This window comes from Lynx canadensis, chromosome D2 (genome assembly GCF_007474595.2).
Source record: "Lynx canadensis isolate LIC74 chromosome D2, mLynCan4.pri.v2, whole genome shotgun sequence".
In the NCBI taxonomy this organism is placed as follows: domain Eukaryota; kingdom Metazoa; phylum Chordata; class Mammalia; order Carnivora; family Felidae; genus Lynx; species Lynx canadensis.
In genome coordinates, this window is record NC_044313.2 from 44,601,080 (window position 1) to 44,625,833 (window position 24,754).

Genomic DNA, 24,754 nt, shown 5'->3' on the forward strand with positions numbered 1-24,754 from the left:
GTCAGTCAGAGAAAGAGATATCATATGTTCTCACTCATATGTGGAATTTGAGAAACTTAACAGAAGACCATGGGGGAAAGAAAAGGGGAAAAGTAGTTTCAAACACAGAGAGAGGCAAACCATAAGAGACTCTTAAATACAGAGAACAAACTGAGGGTAGATGGGGAGAGGGCGGTGGGAGGGAGGGGGAAATGGGTGATGGGCACTGAGGAGGGCACTTCTTGGGAGGAGCACTGGATGTTGCATGTAAGCGATGAATCATGGGAATCTACTCCCAAAGCGAAGAGCACACTGTATACACTGTATGTTAGCTAACTTGACAATAAATTTTATTTAAAAAAAAAAAAACAGATTCTGTTTCTCTTTCCCTCTGCTTCTCTCTCTGGCGCGCTCTCTCTCTCTCAAATAAAAAGAAATGAAAAATAAAAAAATAAAAGGGGCCTCCTTAATCACAGTAGTTATCATGATCTGGTTAAGGGGCATATTCCATAGAGACTATCCCAATGACCATAAAGCCTCTCCAGTATGGCTTGCTAAAAGGCATACAGCCACTTCATCTGGGGCTTTCCACTACACGTTTATAGAAGAAAGATACTTTCTCTTTTCAGGAAACAAACTTTACAGCAGCTTTTATCCAGTCCACCAGGCTACCTGTTCCCACTGCATATAGCCATTTGTGACTGTTACATAGTGAGCTGTGCATTCTGTGTCAACCACTCTCTTCCAGTCTGCAGCATTCAAAACCAAAGATATTGACCCTAAATTAGTCACTCTTACAATCCATTTCAGTAAAAGTTCTTCAAGAAACTAATGATGTACACATTCATAATATGAGACAACTCCTTGGCACTATAACCCCTGGTGTCAGAAGTTTCTTGGTTTTGCCTTCCCTCCAACTGGACTATCTTCCTGGTAACCAGAGGTCATGATAATACTCTCTGTTGTCCCAGAATAATCTTTCCCATTGCTGGTGGCTTTAAGACTATTGGGTTGTAGTTCAGACTGACTGAAATCTAAGCTTGGCTCAGTATCAAAATCCACTCCAGAACTCTATATTACTTTCATTTTAGCTATACACATAACAATAATCAAGGAATTGTATATTTAGTTGGTTTCTCATGTATATATCCTGTGAGCCATCTCATTGGGAGTTGAATCCACCAACACTTCTAAATTCCATTCCATACTTTTACTTATGGATCACAGTATAGGTGCACTTTCATATCATGAGTGAATATACAGCAATCCCCAAATTAAAAATTCATTACCCCTTTGCCCCTTCATCCCTTCTCTTCTCAAACCACCTGTTGCAGTCAGTCAGGGTTGATATAGCAAATTTCACTTTTTATGACACAAACTGCAGTGACCTTTCATGCTAACTATCCAGAGTTAAAACAAACTCCAAAGGTTAAAAGTAGAGCCTTCCAAAAACTGACCTTAATTCAGATACCACCAGCTAAAATTCAGGGTCTCCTAGGCCCTAAACAAATCCAGAGGTTCCTGCTACTCCCTCCCTCAGGTTCAATAATTCATTAGAACAACTCACAAAACTCAGGAGGGCAATATAGTTTACAATTACAATTTTGTTATGGCAAAAAGTATATTAATCATGACCGGCTAAAAGAACAGATACAGAGGGCAAGGTCTGGGATTACCCCAAATGCAAAGCTTCTGTATTCTCTCTCTGTGGAATCAAAATAGGTCACTCCCTTGGTATAGTGATGAGTAGCAATATGCACAGAGTACTGTTAACCAGGGATACTCATCTGTGATTCAGTGTCTAGAGATTTTATTGGAGTATCCTTACATAGGCAATTGATCAAATCATTGGCTATATACTGAACTCAATCTCCATCCCACTTCCTCTGTTCCCCAGAGGTCAGACTAGTATCATATGGCTCAATGCCCCAACTCTATAAATCACAGGTTTGGTTGTTCTTTCTCCCCATCCTGAGTCATCTCATTAACTATTAAGGTCACTGTGAACAAAAACACTCCCATCACTTCAGAAATTCCAGAGATGGAGACGTTCTCATGCACACACTAGATACAAAAGCCAGCTGAATTCTTTGTTATACAACACAGGACTTACTATAAGACAAAACAAGACAACAACACAGCATGTTATTGGCTAAATAGACACATAGATCAATAGAACAGAACAAAGCTCAGAAGTAGATCAACACAAATATACTCAACTGATTCTGACAAAGGAGAAAAGGCAATTCAATATAGAAAGGATAGTCTTTTCAACAAATAAATGGTGCTGCAACTCTTAGACAAAATTATATGCAAAAAAATTAACACAAATACAAGTATATACAAAAATTAACTCAAAATGGATCATAGACCAAAATGTAAAATACAAGACTATAAAACTTTTTGAAGTAAACAAAGTAGAAAACCTACATGACCGTGGGTTTAATGATTTTTTTAACTATACTATGAATAGCATTATCTGTGAAAGAAAACATTGATAATTTGGAATTTATTAAAACTTCTGCTCTGTGAAAGATGCTTTTAAGAGAATGAAAAGACAAGGCATAGACTAGGAGAAAATATTTGTAAAACACATATCTGATAAAAGATTTATATCCAATATATACAGAGAACACTTAAAACTCAACAAGAAAACAAATCAATTAAAAAAAATGGGCAACAGATCTAAACTGACATTTCACCCAAGATATACAGATGACAAGCATATGAAAAGATGTTCAGCATTATTTGTCATTAGGGAATCGCAAATTTAAAACAACAATGAGATACCACTGTACACCTATTAAAATGCCTAAAATCCAAAACACTGACAATATCAACTGCTGGTGAGAATGAAGAGCAACTGGAACTCTCACTCACTGCTAGTGCGGATGCAAAATTGTAGTTACTTTACAAAACAGTTTGGCAGTTTCCTACAAGGCTAAACATAACCTTACCATATGATCAAGCAACTGCACTCTTTGGTATTTCCCAAAATAATTAAAAACAACAACAATAACAACAATGACATCTGTCCACAGAAATACCTGCATGTGGATATTTATGGCAGCCTTATTGATAATGACCCAAAATTGGAAGCAACCAAAATTTCCTTTGATAAATGGATGGATAAACAAACTGTGGTAAATCCATGCAATGTAATACTATTTATCAATTTAAAAAATGAGGTATCTGGGGCGCCTGGGTGGCTCAGTCGATTAAGCGTCCAACTTCGGCTCAGGTCAAGATCTCACAGTCCATGAGTTCAAGTCCCACTCTGGGCTCTGTGCTGACAGCTCAGCCTGGAGCCTGCTTCAGATTGTGTCTTCCTCTCTCTCTGCCCCTCCCCCTCTCATGCTCTGTCTCCCTCTCTCAAAAAGAAGTCAACATTAAAAAATAATTTTTTAATAAAAAATAAATTAAAAATGAGATATCAAGTCTCAAAAAAGACATGGATGAATCTCTAATGCATATTGCTAAATGAAAGAAGCCAGTATGAAAAAGCTATATACACTGTATGATTTCAATTACATGACATTCTTAAAAAGGCAAAACTATAGAGATACATCAGTGTTTGCCAGTGGTTCACTGGGGAGAGGGATAAATAGATGAAGTGTAGGGAATATTTTTAGGATGGTGAAAGTATTCTTTATGATACTGTAATGGTGAACACAAAACATAAGCATGTCAAAATCCACTGAACTTTACAGCGCAAGGAGTAAACCTTAATGTATGCAAATTTAAAAAATATTTTAGGAAATAAGGGTCCCTGGAGGGAGTGCAGAATGTGACAGAAGTCTAAATGTATTACAAATATATGAAACCACCTCACTGAAAGGGATGAGTGGTATAAGGTGCTGACCTAAGTAACTTCAGAAATGAAAGGAGTCTTAAGACTAAAGGCTAAGAAATTCTATAAGCACTAGTTAATAAAGGTGTTTCCTGTCGGAGTACAAAGTAACAATTCTGATAGGACTATACATGTGTACTGGAACTGAACAATTACATACATGGATGGCTGAGGGTAAGCACCTTTCTCCCTGTTGGAGTGGGGGTTACAAACAAACAAGGGGTAGAAGCAAGAATTATGCACAAGGTAATGGGTTAGAATTGGACATATCAATTTGTGAACTCATATTTAGCTCAAAATACGAATGTTAACATACAGAAATATTTATAGATAGGTGTATATACACAGGTTAGTACACACACACACATCTCCGCTTTCAGCTGACAAAATCCAGAACCAAAACCCTGGTTGCCACACACCTCACATGCAAATTTTGGTTTCTAATACAATTCTCCAATTAGAAACAAAGGCTCTTTGGAGAAAAGGGCTGATTCTAAGACTGAGGCAGGAAATATACAAGATGAGGTTGGGGCATCTTGTAGTGCTAGAAAGCTTAAAACAAACAAACAAAAAAAGGTACTCAAAACAAAATAACAAAAAATACAATGATAGGGGTATGAATTAGAACCAAAAGTATAAAATATATAAGTCCACACTGATATAAAGAAATGACTAAATAAATAAATAAATACATGAGGAAGAAAAGACAAATCCCTTTCCATCCTGCAGTAGAAATCCAAATAATTTACACAGACAAACTCCACCCTTATGGAGGTAGAGCATAACTAGCTACTCCATAAGTGTAGACTGCCCAAAGTGATGTTTCCCAAAGACTACACTATGGAAAGAGAGAAGAAAAGAACAAATTTACTGTGGATAAACCTGAAAAACACTATCTCAAGTCAGGTAACCATGGTCAACAGCAACAATGGTTAAGTCATATTGACAGTATGCATCTTTGCAATGATATGATAAGAATGCATTTTTTAACTCTGTGGCCTTTTGTCCAAAAACGTATTTCCCCAGTCTAATCATAAGGAAAACATGAGACAAATCCCATTTGGGAAACATTCTACAAAACATTCGCCTAGTAGTATTCCTCAAAACTGTCCAGGCCATCAAAAACAAGGAAAGTCTGAGACACTGTCACAACCTAGAGGAGTCTAAGGAGACAGGACTACTAATTGTAAGACAGTATCCTGGACAGAATTCTATAACAGAAAAAGAAGGGGAAAATTGAGAATATCTAAATAATATGGACTCTAAATAATAAGATAGAAATATTGGTTCATTAATATGACAAATATACTAATAATATAGTGATTTGCTAATAATAGAGGAAACTGGATGTAGGATACACAGGAACTCTATTATCTTTGCAATAATTTTTAAATCTACAACTCAAGTTTACCAAAGACTGAACATTTACTGGGATTTTAATCATAAGAAGTGATTGTTCATTTTTTTAGAGGAACAATAGTGAAATTTAGCTATGTCTGAACAAGAATACTTATCTTAGTAAAACATTCAGAAATAACTAATTAGTAAGAATACAGAAATATCTACACATAAATGTACAAGTATACACTTACATATATGTTAATACCATTCTAAAAATTATATTAATATAATTTTATATTATATCACATAAATCACACAAATCATGATGATGTCTAAGACTCACTTAAATTAAGCCCATTTGGAGGAGAGGAGTGGATGAATAGGGTTATAAATGGGAAAAGGCCATGATTTTGAACATTCTTTAAGTTGAATAACTGATATAGTGAGCCCCCTTACTCTTCTCATCAGGTTTGAGTATGTCTGAAATTTTTTATAAAAAATTAAGTAATTGCCTGATCTAGAAACAGTAAGGGCCAGGGGGGCCTGGGTGGCTCAGTCAAACATCTGATTCTTAATTTCAGCTCAGGTCATGATCTCACGGTTTGTGAGTTTGAGCCTTGTGTTGGCTCTGAGTTGACAGCGCAGAGGCTACTTGGAATTCTCTTTCTCCCTCTCTCTTCTTATCCCTCTCTCTCTCTCAAAATAAATAAATAACCATAAGAAAAAAAGGGGGCCAGAAAACAGACTCCAGGAAAAAAAAAAGGTTAAAAAAATTAAAAAATGAACAGAAATAGGAAAATAGAGAAAAGCGCATAAACTCATGTGACATATAATAACCAATCATTCGAACTCTAGGAAAAGGGCACAGAAACAATGGAGGTGATAAAAAAAAAAATTCAGATTTGAAAAGGATAATGGATCAAACTCCCCATTTAAGAATGCTTCAAAAATTCTTGTTTATAATTATTATCTTGCAGAGACCCAAACATATTTAGTGAGTGAAAATAAATAAATCCAGACTAACATTCTGCTCCAGTAACTTTTTTTTTAATGTTTATTTTTGAGAGACAGAGACAGAGAAACAGAGTGCGAGCAGGGGAGGGGCAGAGAGAGGGAGATAACAGAATCCAAAGCTGGCTCCAGGCTCTAAGCTGTCAGCACAGAGTCAGATGCAACCTGAGCTGAAGTTGAACGCTCAACAGACTGAACCATCCAGGTGCCCCAGTAACTTCTAATCAGTGTTCTTCCTTGTCTCTCACTTCCATCATGACATTGAAAAATCCCTGCTCAGAGAAATTTCAGATATAGTTTTGCTACAAGACTCTTCCTGAAATAAAGGCTAAGGCAGTTAGTCTAACTGTAAAGAAAACTCAAATAAATGGCCAGATGTGATGAGAGTGACCAAGTTGAAGTAAGCTTATAAAATATCCCTACAATGCATGCATTTTACAGAAGAAATTCCCTTACTATAGAGATGGTTCCCAGACCAAGAGAACAGAACTCTATTAACATGTCTACATAAATTCTTTACAAAGAATACCCTATGCTTAAATAAATAAATAACTGTTCATCATTGTATTCTCTGTGAATTATGTAAATAAAAAGAGAAGACTTCAACTATAGCTCGCTATTTCTCTTTTGCTCTCGTGAAATGATGATCTTAGATTTTCCTCCATTCTTCCCAGGAACAAACATAAACACATTTTAATACCCAGGCATACCTTAAAAACATAAACACAGTATATAAATTTCCAAATCTAAGAGCTCCAGAGGAAGAAAGGACTACTCACTGTTTCATTTTGAGATCTCCATGCTGAGATTATGATTGTCACAACATACTTGAAGAATTCTACTGCAATAAAAATAGAAATTCCAGAGAAATGAAGTATCTTCTTGATAAAGAAAATAATGCCTGGAATAATACCTGTGAATAGGTTAGGTTACACGGCAAAAGAGGAATTAAGGTTGCCAGGGGAATTATGGCTGCCAATCAGCTGACCTTAAAATAGGGATTTTATCCTGGATTATCGAGGTGGGTCCAGTGTAATCACTCCTTAGAGTACAAGAAAGAGGCAGGAGAGAGGCAGAGGAAGAATGGTCAAAGAGATGCAGCATTGCTGGCTTTAAAGATGGAGGAAGGGAGGAGGGCATGATTCAAGGGCAGCTGCTTAAAACTGGAAAAGGTAAAGAAATGGATTCTTCCCTAGAGCCTCCAAAATGAATACAGCCCTGCTGACACCTTGATTTCATCCCACTGAGACCTGTGTCTGACTTCTAACCTACAGAACTATAATAAACGAGTGTTGTTTTAAGACACTAGGTTTGTGCTAATTTGTTACAACAGCAAGAGAAAGCAAATACAGCACATTGTCTCTTTAAATTTTGTAATTAGACTTATTTGCTTCTTCTGTTTTAAATCCAACTCTATTCCTATTGCCTGCAAAGTTTATTGTATAAGTATCTGTTCCCTCCTTTCTGCAGTACTTCCCAGTGGGCTGAAAGAGAGAAAGCCCAACACATAAGCACAACAGCAGCTGAAAAGGAAGGAGAGAAGAGTCAGTGTGTGATCTTGTATGGAACTTCCAGTCAATGTAGGTAAACTCTCTCTGCCCTGCCAGCCTTGTAATATGTTGTGGACTTCAGCAAAAAGTCCAAGTCAAGTTCTGCTTGACTTGACTTAAACCTTTTTAAATTTACTTTAGCCTTTACAGGTTTTAGATGAATAATTTTAGCCACATTGGTTATAATGGTGGGTGGCAGATTTCAGTTAACATGTATGTTTGTTGAAAGTTTAGCTGAGCTACTCCATCACATTGCTGCCTCAGCATGCATTTTTTGGCTAAGGTGCCTGAGAGGGTCTTAAATTGACACTAATCCCTTGCGCAAATGTAAGCCCTAGATGACAGCCCACAGTTACAAGTAAATGTAAGTACCTTGCCTTCAACACCTTCCCCTGGGGGCCCTCAGGTAAAATCGCTGTGAAGCTTACCAAAACCCTTGCTCTTTATAGTCTGACTGGACAATCCACCTTGGCCTAGGAACCCCAAAACACTCCACCCACATACCCTAAAAAGGCATACCTAGATCATCACTCTTTCTGTTTGTATCCTGCCTTTAACCTTCCTGTGTGGCCCCTTGGGAAGGGGATATACTTCTTCCAAGGCCTGTGAGTAGTAAACTTCTCTATCTCTGCTCACTATCCAGCATCCTGGAGGCTCTACTTAACAAATGTTGATTTAACAAAATCATAACAATGTTTAATAAATTGAAATGCCAAAATGCATTGGTGATTTAGTGTAGTACTCTTGTTGGATGATGGAAAAATGAATGTATTTAATGATCCCAAATCCTTCAGTGGTCTGAATTTCCTTCTTTGAGATTCAATTTTCTTTCTTTAAACCAGTCCATTTCCAGTGCATCAGTGAGTGCCAATAATGGCTGAGTATTAGACTTACTGCATATCACATAAAATGGAGTTTATTATGCTGTTTCCTATGCCTAAAATGAATGCTCATCCTCTCTCTTCCTTGGCCAATTGGTTAACTTTGTATTCATTTTTTGAAACAACTCAGATGTCACTTCCTCTTCGAAACCTTCTGAACACACACACACACACACACACACACACACACACAGAGTTAAACCTCCCTTCTGCATTATTTTGAGACCACATGCATGCTAATCATATCATGCATAAAATTACACTATGATAATTTATTTATAGTATATCTGCCAACCATACTAGTCTTTGTATTCATCAAGAACAAAGACAACCTTATCCATATCAGTATCTTCAGCACTTAACAGTATGCCTGGAACATAGTAGAAGCTAAGTAAATAATTACTAAATTAAACTTCCTATTATAATAGTCTATAATAAAATATATAGAGTGAAGAAAAATATTATGTTTAAAGGGTTACCAGTTATATTTGCTAAATTTAAACTTTTTTTCATACATAAAAGTTACATTAACAGGCCAAAAGAACTTATAATAATAATCAAATGCATGTAGAAGATTCACTAGTTTGGGGAAAAAAATTAATTAAACAAAATTTAGTTTCATCTTATTTTGTCCCCTTATCTGTAAAAAAACAAAACAAAACAAAAAAATAACTGAGTTGGATTAAATCCTTCTATGTGTTCAACTTCTGTATTCTGTACCACAGCATTGCTGAATGTATCAATATCAGTTTGAGGTTTTCATTTACCTATATTAAGACGGTCTCAACTTTCTGAAAGCTGTCCCTCCACTATGACATCCATGCTAATGTCACATTTTTAGTTCCTTGCACCTTGCTATTATGACACGTGGTACCTTAGAAACTTACTTTGTAAATAGGTTATGTCACAATGTAAAAGGAAAAGTACTGAATAGTATTAAACGGTAACTTTAAGTTTTCTGTTTATCTCAAATTAAATCATAACACACATTTCAACAAGTATATATTAAACCCTTACCTAGTGACAGAAACCTAAAAGAGGTGATAAGAGAGATAATGAAATACCACGTATATTTAAAATAAGTAGTAGTAGATTAAAAGCAATCAGGCAAGGTGTCTGGGTGGCTCAGTCGGTTAAGTGTCCAACTCTTTATTTGGGCTCAGGTCATGATCTCACAGTCATGAGATCAAGCCCCACATTGGGTCTGTGCTCAGCGTGGAGCCTGCGTGGGATTCTCTCTCTCTCCCTATCTGCCCCTCCCCCACATGCACATGTGCGCTCTCTCAAAATAAATAAACAAATAAACATTAAGGGGGAAAAAAAAGGCAACCAGACAGACCAGTATAAGATGACAACACTCCACAAAGGAGTTTAGACTTGACACTACAAGGAATGAGAAGAACAACAAATACCAAATTAAACCAGCAATATAGGATGATTTTGGCAGAATGAATAGAACCAACAGTATCAGTCATAACTTTTTTTAACGCAATTTTTTTAGTTTTTTTTTTTTTAATGCTTATTTTTGGGAGAGAGAGAGAGAGAGAGAGAGAGAGAGAGAGAGTAAGTGGGGGAGGGGAAGAGAGCGAGGGAGACACAGAATCCGAAGCAGGCTCCAGACTCAGCTGTCAGCACAGAGACCAATGCAGGGCTCAACCCATATCAGATCATGACCTGAGCCAATGTCAGAAGCTTAACTGACTGAGCCACCCAGGCACTCCTCGGTCATAGCTTCTAATAGTAAGAAGGTGACACCTGACTTCTCTACAGTCAGCAAGTAATGGAATTTTGCCAAGTGTACCCTCTAAACCTGTTTCCAAAATCACCCACACCTCTAATCTTCACTCTGCCACCACTTTAGCCCAAGCCACTAGCATCCTTCAGGAAACAGTAGTAGCTTCCAGCATCTTGCCTTGTTTCTTTCTAATTCAATCTTTATACAGAGCCTTCTTTTTTAATTTTTTGCAACTTTTTTTTATTATTGAGAGAGAGAGCGTGCGCACACACATGCGCAAGCTGGGGAGGGGCAGAGAGAGAGAGGGAGACACAGAATCCGAAGCAGGCTCCAGGCTCTGAGCTGTTAGCCCAGAACCTGACTCCGGGCTCAAACCCATGAACCGTGAGTTCATGACCTAAGCTGAAATCGCTCAACCAACTGAGCCACCAAGGCACCCCCAATACAGAGCACTTTTTTAATGTAAATGTAAATTGAGTAATGTCCCTTTCAGGCTTAAAATCCTCCAACAATTCCCTTTCAATTTTTAGGACAAACATCCAAATCCTCTGAACTCTATAAAAGCTCTATACTCACAGCATCCTCTCCTGCCACTCCACCCTTCTGTGTCACTGCTCAAGCTATACTAGCCTTCTCTTGGTTCCTCAAATATTCCATAATCCCTTCCTGCCTTAAGGCCTTCCTATAGGCTGTTTACTAAAACACATAACATTCTTGCAACTATTATACCCTTTTTACCCTAGGACAACTTAGCTCAAATATCATTTCCAAAAAATGCCTTACCTAACACCCACACTAGACCAGGTTTTCCAATAACATACTTTCATACTTAGTAATTCTCCTCTGCAGCACTTTCCCCTCTTATTACCTGAAGATAGTTAATGAGCTCACTAAATATTTCAATGACATCTGCCTCATTAAAACACAAACACCACTAAAACAAAAGCTGTAGCTGCCTTGATCAATGTATCCTCAATATCTTGCACATAACAGTCAGTCAAATATACTGAATGGATTGATAGATGACTGGTGGCGAGAGAAAAAAATGGTACTACGAATGAGAACAAAAAGAAAAGTGAATGCCTAAAAGAGTTTACACAGACTTACATTTAGCTTGAAAAATTAATTTCTGAACCTTTAAAATTATTTGTAGTATTCTAATGCAAGAGTCAGCAAACTTTTTTTAACGACAAAATAGTAAATATTTTAATTTGTGGGCAAATACAGTCTCTGTTGCAACTATTCATTCCTGCCACAGCAGCATGAAAGCAGCCAAAGACTATACATAAAGGGCATGGTTGTGTTCCGATAAAGCTTTATTGACAAAAACACACTGGCAGCCTGCAGGCTACAGCTTGCTGGCCCCTAATACTATATCCCAAAGAAACAGGAGGCAGAAATTAAACAAATGCAAAAAAATAAAACTGTTCTCTTTTCATTTTAAACTCATAAAGAAACTTTTGTTGAAATGCCATACCAATGTCCCCAAACTCTGAACTCAAAATGGGTTAGCATGTATTAGTTGAAAGCAAACATGGAATACTCCTTTAACGGTCAGAATTAAGTATATCTCCTCTCTTAATCTGGATCATGAGTTTTTACTCAGGCAGCAACTGTCTCTTTACTCATATATATTTCTCAGTAATTAGAGTACAGAAGCACAGAATGGAAATTTAAAACACATGCTGAACAAATTAACGATCCAACCATATATTAGCCTTTCCCCTTTCATTCTTCTAGTCTATGCAGAGACAAGAGGAAAAGCAATTAATCTGAATGTTTTGATTTTCAAAAAAGGCATTCTTCAGTAAGACTGGTATGCTAGGCCAACCTGTGCATGGATGCTCTTTTCATATTACTTGGGTTCTAATTCTCCATGTTCACTGTCCCTCCTTATGTGTGCCTTTGTTACTTTGCTCAGTCTCTGACTCCTCATGCCTCACTCCTCCACCCCCAATTCTACCTGCCAATTTGAAGGAAGATGCTTTCTTGGACATCTTAATCTTAATAATAAAGGTGTGGTATAAACATCCCCAGACCTGTACATGTATCTGCTGTATTATCAAAGCGAATGACAAAAAATTCATAAAAATCATGACAAATGCTTCTTTTTAAATTTTTGAGACAGAGAGAGAAAGAAAGAGAGAGAACAAGTGGGGGAGGGGCAGAGAGAGAGGGAGATGAAGAATCCAAAGCAGGCTCCACAGTGTCAGTGCAGAGGCCAACGTAGGGCTTGAACTCCTGAACTTTGAGATCATGACCTGAGTTGAAGCTGGACGCTTAGCCGACTTGAGTCACCCAGGTGCCCCCCAAAATCCTTCTTTTTGTAGTAAATTTTATGGGATATGTATTATTTTATATGATTAATATGGATGCTTGGGTCTAGAAGTATCCAAAGAGCTAAAAGCTTCATTTTTCAAACAGTGGCTAATTTCAAAGTTTGATGTGAACTAGTCCAATTTTTAGGAAATGTGAATTATATTATCACAATGGTCAGTGAAATTAATTGTAATCAATGAGGAAAGTGCAGCGTCTTATGTTGGAAGGATTTATAAGAATGTGAGATCAGTTCAATCCTAAAGATTCAAGAGGCATCTACTGGAAAATTGTTTGAAAGAGGGAAAATATTATTTATTTGGAAAAAATATAGCACATATAATACCATCTTTGTTGTGCATTTATAGCAAGAAGAACTACATAATTATTATTCTTTAAAAGAGTCTCATTAAGGATGTTAGGCATTCTGACTTTTATTGTTGTTTTGTAATCAGATTGACTTTAATGAAAAACACATTTATAAATATATAGGTGTATTAGTTTGTTCTTGTTGTAACAAATTACCACAAAGTTTAATAGCTTAAAACAATACAAACTTATCTATTTACAACAGTCAAGATATGGAAGCAACCCTAGTGTCCATCCATAGATGAATGGATTAAGATATAATATATATTAGCCATAAAAAAGAATGAAGACTTGCCATTTGCAACAACATGGATGGAACTAGTGGGTACAGTGCTAAGTGAAATAAGTCAGAGAAAGACAAATACCATATGGTTTCACTCATGTGATATTTAAGAAACAAAATAAATGAATGAACAAAGAAAAAAAGAGACAAATTAAAAAAACAGACTCTTCAATACAAGAACAAATTGGTGGTTGCCAGAGGAAGGATGGGTAGGGGAATGGGTAAAACAGATAAAGGGAATTAAGAGTACAGTTACCTTGATGAGCACTGAGTAATGTATGGAATTGCTGAACCATCATATTGCACACCTGAAACTACTATAACACTATACTAATTATACTTCAAAAAATATATATATATATACACATATATACGGTCATTCAGTGAACAAAGATAACTTTGAATCAGTAGCTGTGTCGGAGTCCTCAATACCACCCCCAGGTTAGATGATTCATGAGGATTCACAGGACATAGCATATAGTCATATTCACAGCTAAGATGTGTTCTAGAAAAAGGATGCAATACAAAAGAAGCAAACATGGGGCAAAGTTGAAGGAAAAAGTCCTCTCCCAGTGCAGTCACACAGGATGTGCTTAATTTCTCAATGCCCAAAAGTTGTGACAACAAATTAAAAGAGTTGTCTAGGGGTGTCTGGGTGGCTCAGTTGGTTAAGCATCCAACTCTTGGTTTTGGCTCAGGTCATGATCTCTTGGTTCATGAGTTTGAGAACTCACGAGAGTTCAGCTCTGTGTGGCAGCGTAGAGCTTGCTTGGGATTCTCTCCCTCTCCCCCTCCCCATCTTGTCCCTCCCCTGCTTGTCTTTCTTTCAAAATAAATAAACTTAAACAAACAAACAAACAAACAAATAAATAAATAAATGTATGTGTTGTCTATTATGAATGTTCCTAAGAAACGAGGTGATTTAAATTGGGAGTTGGTCACATGGGCATCCTCTGCCCAGCATGTATACAACTCCAGAATCTCTGAACAAAAGCAAGTGTCCAGTATAAACTACATTATTTGTACAAACACTTCAGGTACAATGAGCCACTTTTATTTAGGGAAAGATTTTTGTCACTGTAGGAAACTGTTTAAGGAAACAGCCTGCCTTTCTAAGGATAGGCAGTATTAGGGCTACAATGTTAACCCCCCCCAACTTTTTTTTTTAACATTTATTTGAGAGAGAGGGAGAGGGAGACAGAGAGAGAGGGGGGAATGAGTTGGGGAGGGGTAGAGCAAGGGAAACAAAAGATCCGAAGCAGGCTCCATGCTGTAAGTGCAGAGCCCAAGGTGAGGCTTGAACTCAAGAACCCTGAGATCATGACCTGAGTCAAAACCAAGAGTTGGCCGCTTAACTGACTGAGCCACCCAGGAGCCCCATCAACCTTTTTCTCCACAGTACCCCAAGTATATTATGAAGATGTATTAATAAGGATAAATTATTATGCCTCATACCAACTTCAAATGGAGCAAAGTCTTAAATGTGGAACAATTAAAATAACTAGAAGATGATAAAATAATAAATAGCTAACATGTACTGAGCTCTTGCTATATTCCTGGCACTAAGTATATGTATGACCTTATTTAATGTTTACAGCAACCACATGAGACAGTCAGAGATGATAGTCAAAATACTCAACTACCAGTATCACACGGCTACCACACTATTTAGGCATGTCGTTCCTAAAATCAGCCTGAGAGGTAGGTACTATTATTATCTCCAATTTATACAAAAAGGAGTGAACATAGAGAATCCAAGGATCCACAGCTAATACATGACAGAAATGAGATTTTTAATTTAGCTTGTTCCAGAGCCCTGGCTCTTAATCACTGTGCTATATTGCCTCTCAATATGCAAAATACCGGTATGGTCCTAGGATGGGAAAGAATGTCTTACACAAAGACACACACACACACACACACACACACACACACACACACACAGAGGCACGGTAAAAACCATAAAGAAAGAACTGCTAAATTCAATTTCATGAAAATTTAAAACTAGAAATAGTAAAAGGCACAAAAAACAAAGTTAAAAGCCACTGGCTGAGACACTGTGATACATTTAACAAGAATTAAAGTCAGACAACATAAAATTTCCTTTATCAGTAAGAACAAGGCAAAGGAACACAACAGAAAAATCAGCAAAGTAACTAAGTAATTCACATAAAATGAAACCAAACAGCCAGGAAATATATGGGAAAAATGATAAATAATAATATAAATGCAAATTACATGACATACACTTCCATACTCACCAGACTGGCTAAAATTTTAGTCAGATAATAGCAAGTGCGGTGAATATGAGGAACAATAGAAATCTTTCTTCATTGATGGGAAGGATAAATTGACAAAAGCATTTTAGGAAGATATTTGGCAGCATCTAATAAAGTTGAAGATCCATATATGTTCTGATCCAGTAATGTTATTCTTAAGGTTTATATCCTAAAGAAACCCTAACATATATGATCAGAGACATGAGTAAGAATGTTTGCTGCTGCACTATTTAAATATTATTATTATTATTATTATTATTATTATTTAGTGAGGTATAGCTCAAATGTTCAATAGCAAGGGAACAGAGAGAAAAAAATAGTATATTTAAGAGATATTATACAGCATATTATACATATTATATGGCAGTAAAAATGAATTAACTTACACTTATAATACACATGTATCACAAAAACATAAAACTAAGGGGAAAAAAGTTGCAGACCATCATGTATCACTTACATAAGTTGTAAAAACACATAAAAAACAATATTATTTATTGTTCACAAATACACAAATGTACTAAAGATTAAAAAAAAGGAAAGAAAACATAAGATGGCCTATATAACATGACTTAAAATTCATTGGTTTTTTTTAATATTTATTTGAGAAAGCACATGTGCACACAGTGGGGGGGGGGGCAGAGAGAAAGGGAGAGAAGAGAGAGAATCCCAAGCAGGCTCTGCACTATCAGTGCAGAACCTGACGTGGGGCTTGAACTCACAAACCATGAGATCATGACCTGAGCTGAAATCCAGGCAGATGCTCAACCAATTGAGCCACCCAGGTGCTTCAGAATTCACTGTTTTAAAGCAAGGCACATTAGAAGAAACTTGCTATTATATTTACTATTAAGGTGCTATTCAATGCATCATTTACTATATAATAAAGCCTTCTCTTTATAAAAACCAATGCATAGGGGTGCCTGGGTGGCTCAGTCAGTTGGGCGTCCGACTTTGGCTCAGGTCATAATCTCACGATTTGTGAGTTTGAGCCCCACATTCGGGCTCTGTTGCTGCCAGCTCAGAGTCAGGAGCCTGCTTCAGGCTCTCTCCCCTCTCTCTGCTCCTCCCATGCTCATGCTCTGTCTCTCTCTGTCTCTCAATAATAAATAAACGTTAAAAAAAAATTTTTTTTAAGAAAATCAATGTATATAATAATAGTAAAACAAAGGCTGAAAATCAATGCTCTAATTTCCATGTTAAGAATTTTGGGTGAAAAAAAGAAATAAAATTGGGGTGCCTGGGTGGCTCAGTTGATTAAGTGTCCAACTTTGGCTCAGGTCATGATCTCACGGTGAGTTTGAGCCCCACATCACACTCTGTGCTGATGGCTCAGAACCTGGAGCCTGTTTTGGATCCTGTGTCTCCCTCTCTCTATGCCCCTCCCCCACTCATGCTCTCTCTTGCTCTCAAAAATAAATACAACATAAAAAAAAATTTTAAAAAAACATGGAAGGAAGGAAAGAAAGATATGACCTAAAAATCAATAAAACAGGAAAAAAAGTAAACAAAAGAGAGAAATCAGGAAAACCCAAATTTTGCTCTTTGAAATGAACAAAAAGAGAGGAAACACCAATTATCAATATCAGGAATGAAAGAGTAGACATCACTATAAGACTGTAAAGATGTTAAAAGATAAGATAATCTTGAGTAACTTTCACCAATAAATGACAACTTAGACAAAATAGACAAATTCTCAAAAAGCAACACAAGAAGAAATATACATACAAATCCTTTTTTTTTTCTTTCCTTTAAGTAGGCTTCGTGCCCAGCCTGGAGCCCAACGCAGGGCTTGAACTCACCACCCTGAGATCAAGACCTGAGCTGAGACCAAGAGTTGGACACTTAACCTACTGAGCCACCCAGACGCCTCAGCAGATAAAATGTTTTAAGTAGATATGCTCATTAAGATTTATATGTACATTTCTGGGACACCTGGGTGGCTCAGTAAGTTAAGCATCGGACTCTTGATCTCAGCTCAGGCCTTGATCTCGGGATGGTGAGTTAGGAATGAAGCCTACTTAAAAAAAAAAAAAAAAAAAAAAAAAAAAAAAAAAAAAAAAAAACCAAAAACATTATATCTGTCATTAAAAAACCCTCACAAAGAAAACTCCAGGTCCAAAAGGCTTCATTTGGTGAATTGTAGACATTTAAGAAAGAGGTAACATCAATTATACATAAATTCCTTGAAAGGGCAAAAAAACAGGAAAGACTTCTCAACTCATTCATGAAGCTAGCACAACCCAGATACCACATGTGAAAAGAAAACTAAAGAAAAATAAAGCCATCTTGCTCATAAACATAAATGCAAAAAAATATAAATAAACTATTAGAATGTCAAGTCCAACAACATTTAAAATAATAACACATCATAACCAAGTGAATTTATTCCTGGAATGGAAAGAAAATATTTGAATATCAATATTCAAAATCAAGAAATGTAATATTTGAAAATCAAGAAATGTAATCTATTTACACCAACAGAAAATATATAACATATAACAGGAAAATATTTTTATCATTTTAATAGATGAAGAGAAAAATTAGCACCTACTCAAAAAAAATCAGTAAATGAAATAGAAGGGAACTTCCTTAATCTGATTAAAGATATCTATAATCATCCCCCCATACACATATACACCCACACACACAGAAATTTTAATGGTGGACTATTAAAACTTGGCTGAAATTCTATCACCATTTCAACTCGACATTATGTTGGAGGTCCTAACAAGTGCAATAAAAGGGAGGATGGGAGATGGAGACTGTGCAAATGGTTATGACTGCATAGTATATGTAGAAATTTCAAAAACATCCATAGGCAAATTATTAAAACTAATAAGTGAATTCACCAAGATCACTGGAAAAACAGCTCAAAACACAAAAATTAAGTATATTTGCACATACAACAAAAACTTAGAAAATAAAATTTTAAAAGTGGTGCCATTTGTAACAATGAAATAAAATACTTTTTAAAAAGCCAATATGTATAGAGTTCCTTGTTTTGACCTAGACTGGAATGAACACTTGTAAGGAACAACCATGATGGTGGTTGGGGAATCGGGGGGAAGGAAGGACACGGGCTTAGATGAGAGGGATGGGGAGACCAAGAAAAATGAGAATATGTTAAGCTCCTTGTGGATTAAGTTATAAATATTTATTTGAACTATTTTAGGGGAAAAAAGGAGAAAAAGAAACAAAAAGTTTCAGATGGCAGAATGAAGTCCAAGTATATCAATAAGTACAAACATAAAAAGACTAAATTCACTGGTTAAAAGAAAAAGAGATATTGTAATTTTTTAAAAAAATTATAACTTATTTGCTATGTATCAAAAAGGTTCATGGTAAAAGGATGAAAAATACATAAATAAAACTGATATAATATACAATATCTGGGGGGGAAACGCTTTAAGACAAAAAGCATGAGTAATAGAGAAGATCACTAAATTATGACTTTAAGTCCTATTTCACAAAGAAAACAATTCTGAACAAGTACACACCTAACAAAATACATTAAAAATATAAAAAGCAAAAAACTGATAGAATTTTGGAACAAAAATGGTAAATCCACTGTCACAACGAGATCTTAACACTGTTTCAACATTTGCCATCAATCCTCCAAACTATCTCAGACTTTTTTCCTCTTAGGTCAGAAGATTTATGAACTTAAAGACGAATGGTCAATTCAAGTGCATTCTGAACTCTTTTAGAGGCTATTTCATCATTAAGTTACAGGAACAGTTAACTGAAAATAGTGAGAATCTCTGAAAAATGTCCGGTACTAAAGTGGATTATTGCTGCCATCTGCTGGAAACAATTTTTATCCCCATTTCGATCATATTCGCTTTAAAAAGTCCTTGTAAGAAAGCACATGCGGCCCCAAACTGTAATCTTTTCTTTTCTTTTAATGTTCATTTATTTATTTTGAGAGAGAGAGAAAGAGAGAGAGACAGCACATGCCAGAGCGTGCGCACATGCGGGGAATGATCAAGGGAGAGAGGAAAGACAGAATCCCAAGCAGGCTCTATGTAGTCAGCACAGAGCTGGACATGGGTCTTGATCCCACAAACTGTGAGATCATGACCTTAGCCCAAACCAAGAGTCAAATGCTTAACTGACGGAGCCACCCAGGTGCCCCTGTAATCTTTTCTAAGTTTCCTTTATCTAGTGAGATAGAGATACTCTCTCTAAATTAAAATGGTGTGTCCTCCCTATGTGCAATTTAACAAGCCTCTGATAACAATTTTTGTTTTTCCGAAGTCACAGGTTTACGACAGTGTTGAAAATTACACTGCCTGAAATCCACTTGGAACTTAATATATCCAAAAGACTACCAAGTTTCCCATACAACTACTGTAAAATCATATTTTATATAATGAATAATTACAGTGAATCACTGCAACCACACAAACCACACTTTACTCCTACGGCATATGAGCCACATTACTTGCAATGTCTCTTAAAATACACACATAAAAATATATGGTAGGTCTTCTAGTGCTCCCTCAAATCTGGTTCCCTTGCCTTCCAGGCACACAGGAAAATTACACTTCTGCGGAGTTAGTACCTAAAATTAGTTAGGATCAACAGGTTGTGTGTGAAAGTACCATGTGCCATCTGCAGGCCAAGGCAAGTAATTGCATTTATCAGACCAGCAGCACTCTTCCTCTATACCAGTGAAAAGATGTGACCTCAAAAGGAGATGGTGAAGCCACCTTCTTTTGGTGATGATGAAGATGAAAGCAGCTTAAAACACTGAAGACAGTTACCCTATAGAGTTTTCCAGACCTAAGACAGACTCTGAAATAGTAAAAAAAATAAGCTTTTATTATGTTAAGCCACTGAGTTGGCACTTAAATGTTACCTCAGCATAGCCTAGTCCAGGATTTCTCAACAGAGGCACTACTGACATCTTGGGATGAATAACCCTTTGCTGTGGGTGTTGTCTTATGCCACTTTAGGACATTAAGCAGCATTCCTGGCATCTACCCACTATTTGTCAGTAGCACCCCTCAATATAACTACCAAAATTAGCTCCAGACCAGACACTGCCTTCCTCCCTGACTTTGAGAACCAGTAGCTTAGCTTAACCTGAATACAGTATATCTATCTACCTATATATGTGTATATATTACAAATACGTATGAGAGTATATTTAACTTAAGTGTCATGTGACACAAATATATGCTTTATTATGTATTAAGGTCAGATGTTTTATAGGCCCTTAACAGATACAAATTTCGTTTTCTTAAACTAGGAGAGCTAATTCATAAACTTAAGAAAATCTAGTCAGTATTACAAGTCTTTACATAGTAAGGTAAAGAAAATCTTTCAAAAGGATATATAAATCCATACATACTATGCTGTTCATTTCCGAGGACTCATAGCTCCCAACTGGATGTACATTTCCAATGGGCTCCAAGCCCTCTTCATCCCACATGTATGTTCCATCAGAGCTATCAGATGGAGAGAGCTCAAATGAAGAACCAGCTCTGTAATCTGTATCTGGTGAAATCAAGTTATTCCCAGAAGTATGTTTTGTACATTCACTCCTGTCTTCAATTGATTTTTTAAAAGAGAAAGAAAAAAAGTTATTAATTCACAAAAATATATTTCTCAGGTTCTAAAAATATAAGCTCTAATAATTCGTTATAACAAAAAAGTTGGCAAAAAGGTATCAGTAACTATAGAATTTTCTAAGTTCTAAAAAACAAAAAAATCAGGAGGCAAAATCTTAAATAACTTACTGAAATGTTTCCCAATACACATGAAGAAAATTCATTGAGCCATCTTTCACTTCTCCAACATTTCTCGAATTATAAATAAAGCCTCATTTCTTTTAATATTTCCTAAGATATTTACTTTTACACACTGGCCAGGAAACTCCTTACTAAGTATATATCATTCAAGTTCAGGGTTGCCTCCTTGTAAGGGAAATACTTGTTCTGGCAATCACTTCTAACTAGAAGACCCTCAAATAGGCAAGGGTTTATGCCTATCTTTAGGCATGGCCCAGGCCCTTGACCAGATCACAAGTCTATCCCCAATTCCTTCAGTTTGCTCTTTATTCAGGTTATATGGGCAGAGATACATTTTCTCCAGACTTTCAGTGCCAGTATAACCAAGTACAAGCAGAAATGTTTAACAGGTGCTAATCTCACTTATTACTATTATATAACAATATAATATAATTATTATAACAATAATATTTTGCTAAACAAGAAATCTAAGTCCTCCTTTAAAAAAATGAAAATTTCCTGGGGCGCCTGGGTGGCGCAGTCGGTTAAGCGTCCGACTTCAGCCAGGTCACGATCTCGCGGTGCGTGAGTTCGAGCCCCGCATCGGGCTCTGGGCTGATGGCTCAGAGCCTGGAGCCTGTTTCCGATTCTGTGTCTCCCTCTCTCTCTGCCCCTCCCCCGTTCATGCTCTGTCTCTCTCTGTCCCAAAAATAAATAAACGTTGAAAAAAAAAAAAAATTTAAAAAAAAAAAATGAAAATTTCCAAGGATAAAAATATGTATTACATTGGACATAACCTATATTAAAACATTAGCTCATTTACCCTTTGGCATAGGTTTACTCTAAACAAATAGGATCTATTACTGTAAAGGAAGAGATGGTTTAAAATAGCATGCCACTGTTGAGGGAAGTGGGGAAAAAGAAAAAAACTTTGAAGCAAGAAAAGTTGCATGACATGCATGACATGTCAATGCATGACAGTCAATGAAGAAAAAGGTAAGATACATTAGGGTAAGAGTGTTTTTACTGACATTGTTTTAAATAGTGAAAAATAGGACCAGAAGCAAAAGTCACAAGGAAGATAAATGTTGCCCTGCCCCAATTTTATCTAGATCCATCCCTCCATGAAACTGACAGTACCTTGGAATTATTCAAAAGCTAATCCTAAGTTCAGTTATATTATCTAGGAGAAACCAAACAAATTTAAGGATATTAATATTTACCAGAGACACTTATATCTATCCACTCATCAGTTTTACTTTTTTCATTTTCCTTTGGGGAATCAAATATATCCTTCGGTGGTACGTTTTCATGCTTTTCTTCTTTGAGAGAAATTTCCTCTGGAGTTATTCTAGTTCTGTTGGAGTCTTCTATATCTATAAAATCATCACTAAAGTCTTCACTTAAATCATTTTTATCAGAAGACGACAAAGAAGACAAAGAAATATCATCCACATCATCACTCAGGTATCTAATTTTAGTATCATGCTTCATGGTCTGGTCATTCTCTGTTCTGTAACTATCATTTTCAATTAGTTCTTGGTCTTTACTAGTAGCTCTGTCCTTAGCCATAAGTGCAGCACTTTCCTCTACACATGTATCAGCAGGTGAATTTTTATTACCATCAACTGTGATAGTCCCAGAAAATGGAGGTCGGCTAGATTTCAGTAGTGAGGGATGAACCATCCTATAACCCAACGTGGATGTTACACCTGGGCCATTTGGTAAAGCCAGCTTCTTTCCACCAGCAGCATAAGGCCTATTAAATCCATACCCTAAATGATCATTCCCATTGAGTACTTCTGACTGCCGGGAATTTCTTGTTAGCATACTGGACCTCAGAGGCACTCTAATGGGTAGCTGTTGGTTCTGATAAGGCTTTGTAAGATCTGCAGCTCTATTGAAGGAATGTGATCTGGTTATAGATGAAGGTGGAAGGAATGAGTTTTGAATGGAATGTGAAAAACTTTGTGACCTTACCATTTTTTCACAAGTAAGAGATTTAATATTGTCTAGGGATTGTGCTAAGCCTTCTCCAGAAGTGCTTCTGGTGGCACAGGAGTTTGCTCTAGGCCTTTGTATGCTACCAGATGAACGGTTTCCATACAATCCATTCAACTGCGATTTTGGAGCATTGACTGAAGAATATGAAGTCCTTCCTAATAATGTGCCTTTGGTGAATTTACCCAAACTAGATGGTCCAGACAAAGACTTTTGGTTTAACTCCTCTGTAGATGACACAAACATAGTGGATGGCTTTGCTAACTTTGATGTAAGTAAAGAAATACTTTTCAAGCCTCCCTTTATCCCATTTTTATCAAACATTCCTTGAGTAGGTACATGTTTTTCAGGATCAATCACTTTATCATGTGAAGTTTGAGTACTATTACGCTCTTCAGCACTTTGTGCACTAAGCTGGTATTTAGTTGTCGTTCTCCAATTAAATGAATGGGATGATGGGCAATCAGAGCCATTATTTTTGATGTAACTTTTGACATTGCCACTCTTGGAAGTTCCCAATAAATTAACAGGTGTCCCATTGGGCATTGGCTGTAGTGTACTTCTCACAGATTTTGTTCCATACTTTGGCAACTTGGAACCCAAAAATGACTTGATTTGTGTTTTTTCTTCCATGAGCTATAAGGTGCATTTGTTCTTAAAATTTGACAGAATCTGAGGAGACAAAAAAAGTAGATTAAACATTCCCAAATAAGCACAATTACATGGAGTATTACATAATAAGAATATATATTCTTAGACAATTAAATGATCAAAGCACAAAAGCTACTTATGATTCCTAAAAAATTCTTTATAAATATTGAATGCACTAATTAAATTAATAAATTAATGTTAGGAGAAAGCAAAGAACATTTTTATAAACACTTTTATAAACTTGGGCTATGCACAGTGATAGCATAATCCAGAAATAATAAAATCAGACTACCGATGTTGACTGTGTTTTTAAAAAAAGAAATACTTCTATAGCACACCTTCCAATTTCAATCCAAATTATTTTTTCACTTTGGACAATATTATCGCCTTTAAAAATAAGAAAATGTCAGAATGGATAAAAAAACAAGACCCATCTATTTGCTGTCTACAAGAGACTCGTTTTAGACCTGAGGACACCTTCAGATTGAAAGTGAGGGGATGGAGAACTATCTATCATGCTACTGGAAGTCAAAAGAAAGCTGGGGTAGCCATACTTATATCAGACAAACTAGACTTTAAATTAAAGGCTGTAACAAGAGATGAAGAAGGGCATTATATAATAATTACAGGGTCTATCCATCAGGAAGAGCTAACAATTATAAATGTCTATGCACCGAATATGGGAGCCCCCAAATATATAAAACAATTAATCACAAACATTAATCACATAAGCAACCCTATTGATAAGAATGTGGTAATTGCAGGGGACT

At 36.4% G+C, this 24,754-nt stretch overlaps 1 protein-coding gene across 4 annotated transcripts in view; it reads right to left on the reverse strand.

The window, feature by feature from the left end:
* The window catches only part of CCSER2 (coiled-coil serine rich protein 2), a 194,829-nt gene that overhangs the window by 116,034 nt on the left and 54,041 nt on the right, over nucleotides 1-24,754 (reverse strand). For all 4 annotated transcript variants that reach the window (XM_030334531.2, XM_030334535.2, XM_030334533.2 and 1 more), the window contains exons 2-3: nucleotides 22,556-24,005; nucleotides 20,954-21,150 (exon numbers count right to left, since the gene is read on the reverse strand). In XM_030334531.2, the coding sequence (XP_030190391.1) occupies nucleotides 20,954-21,150; nucleotides 22,556-23,966 (1,608 nt within the window). In that variant the 5' untranslated portion in view covers nucleotides 23,967-24,005. The remainder of the gene's footprint in view (nucleotides 1-20,953; nucleotides 21,151-22,555; nucleotides 24,006-24,754) is intronic.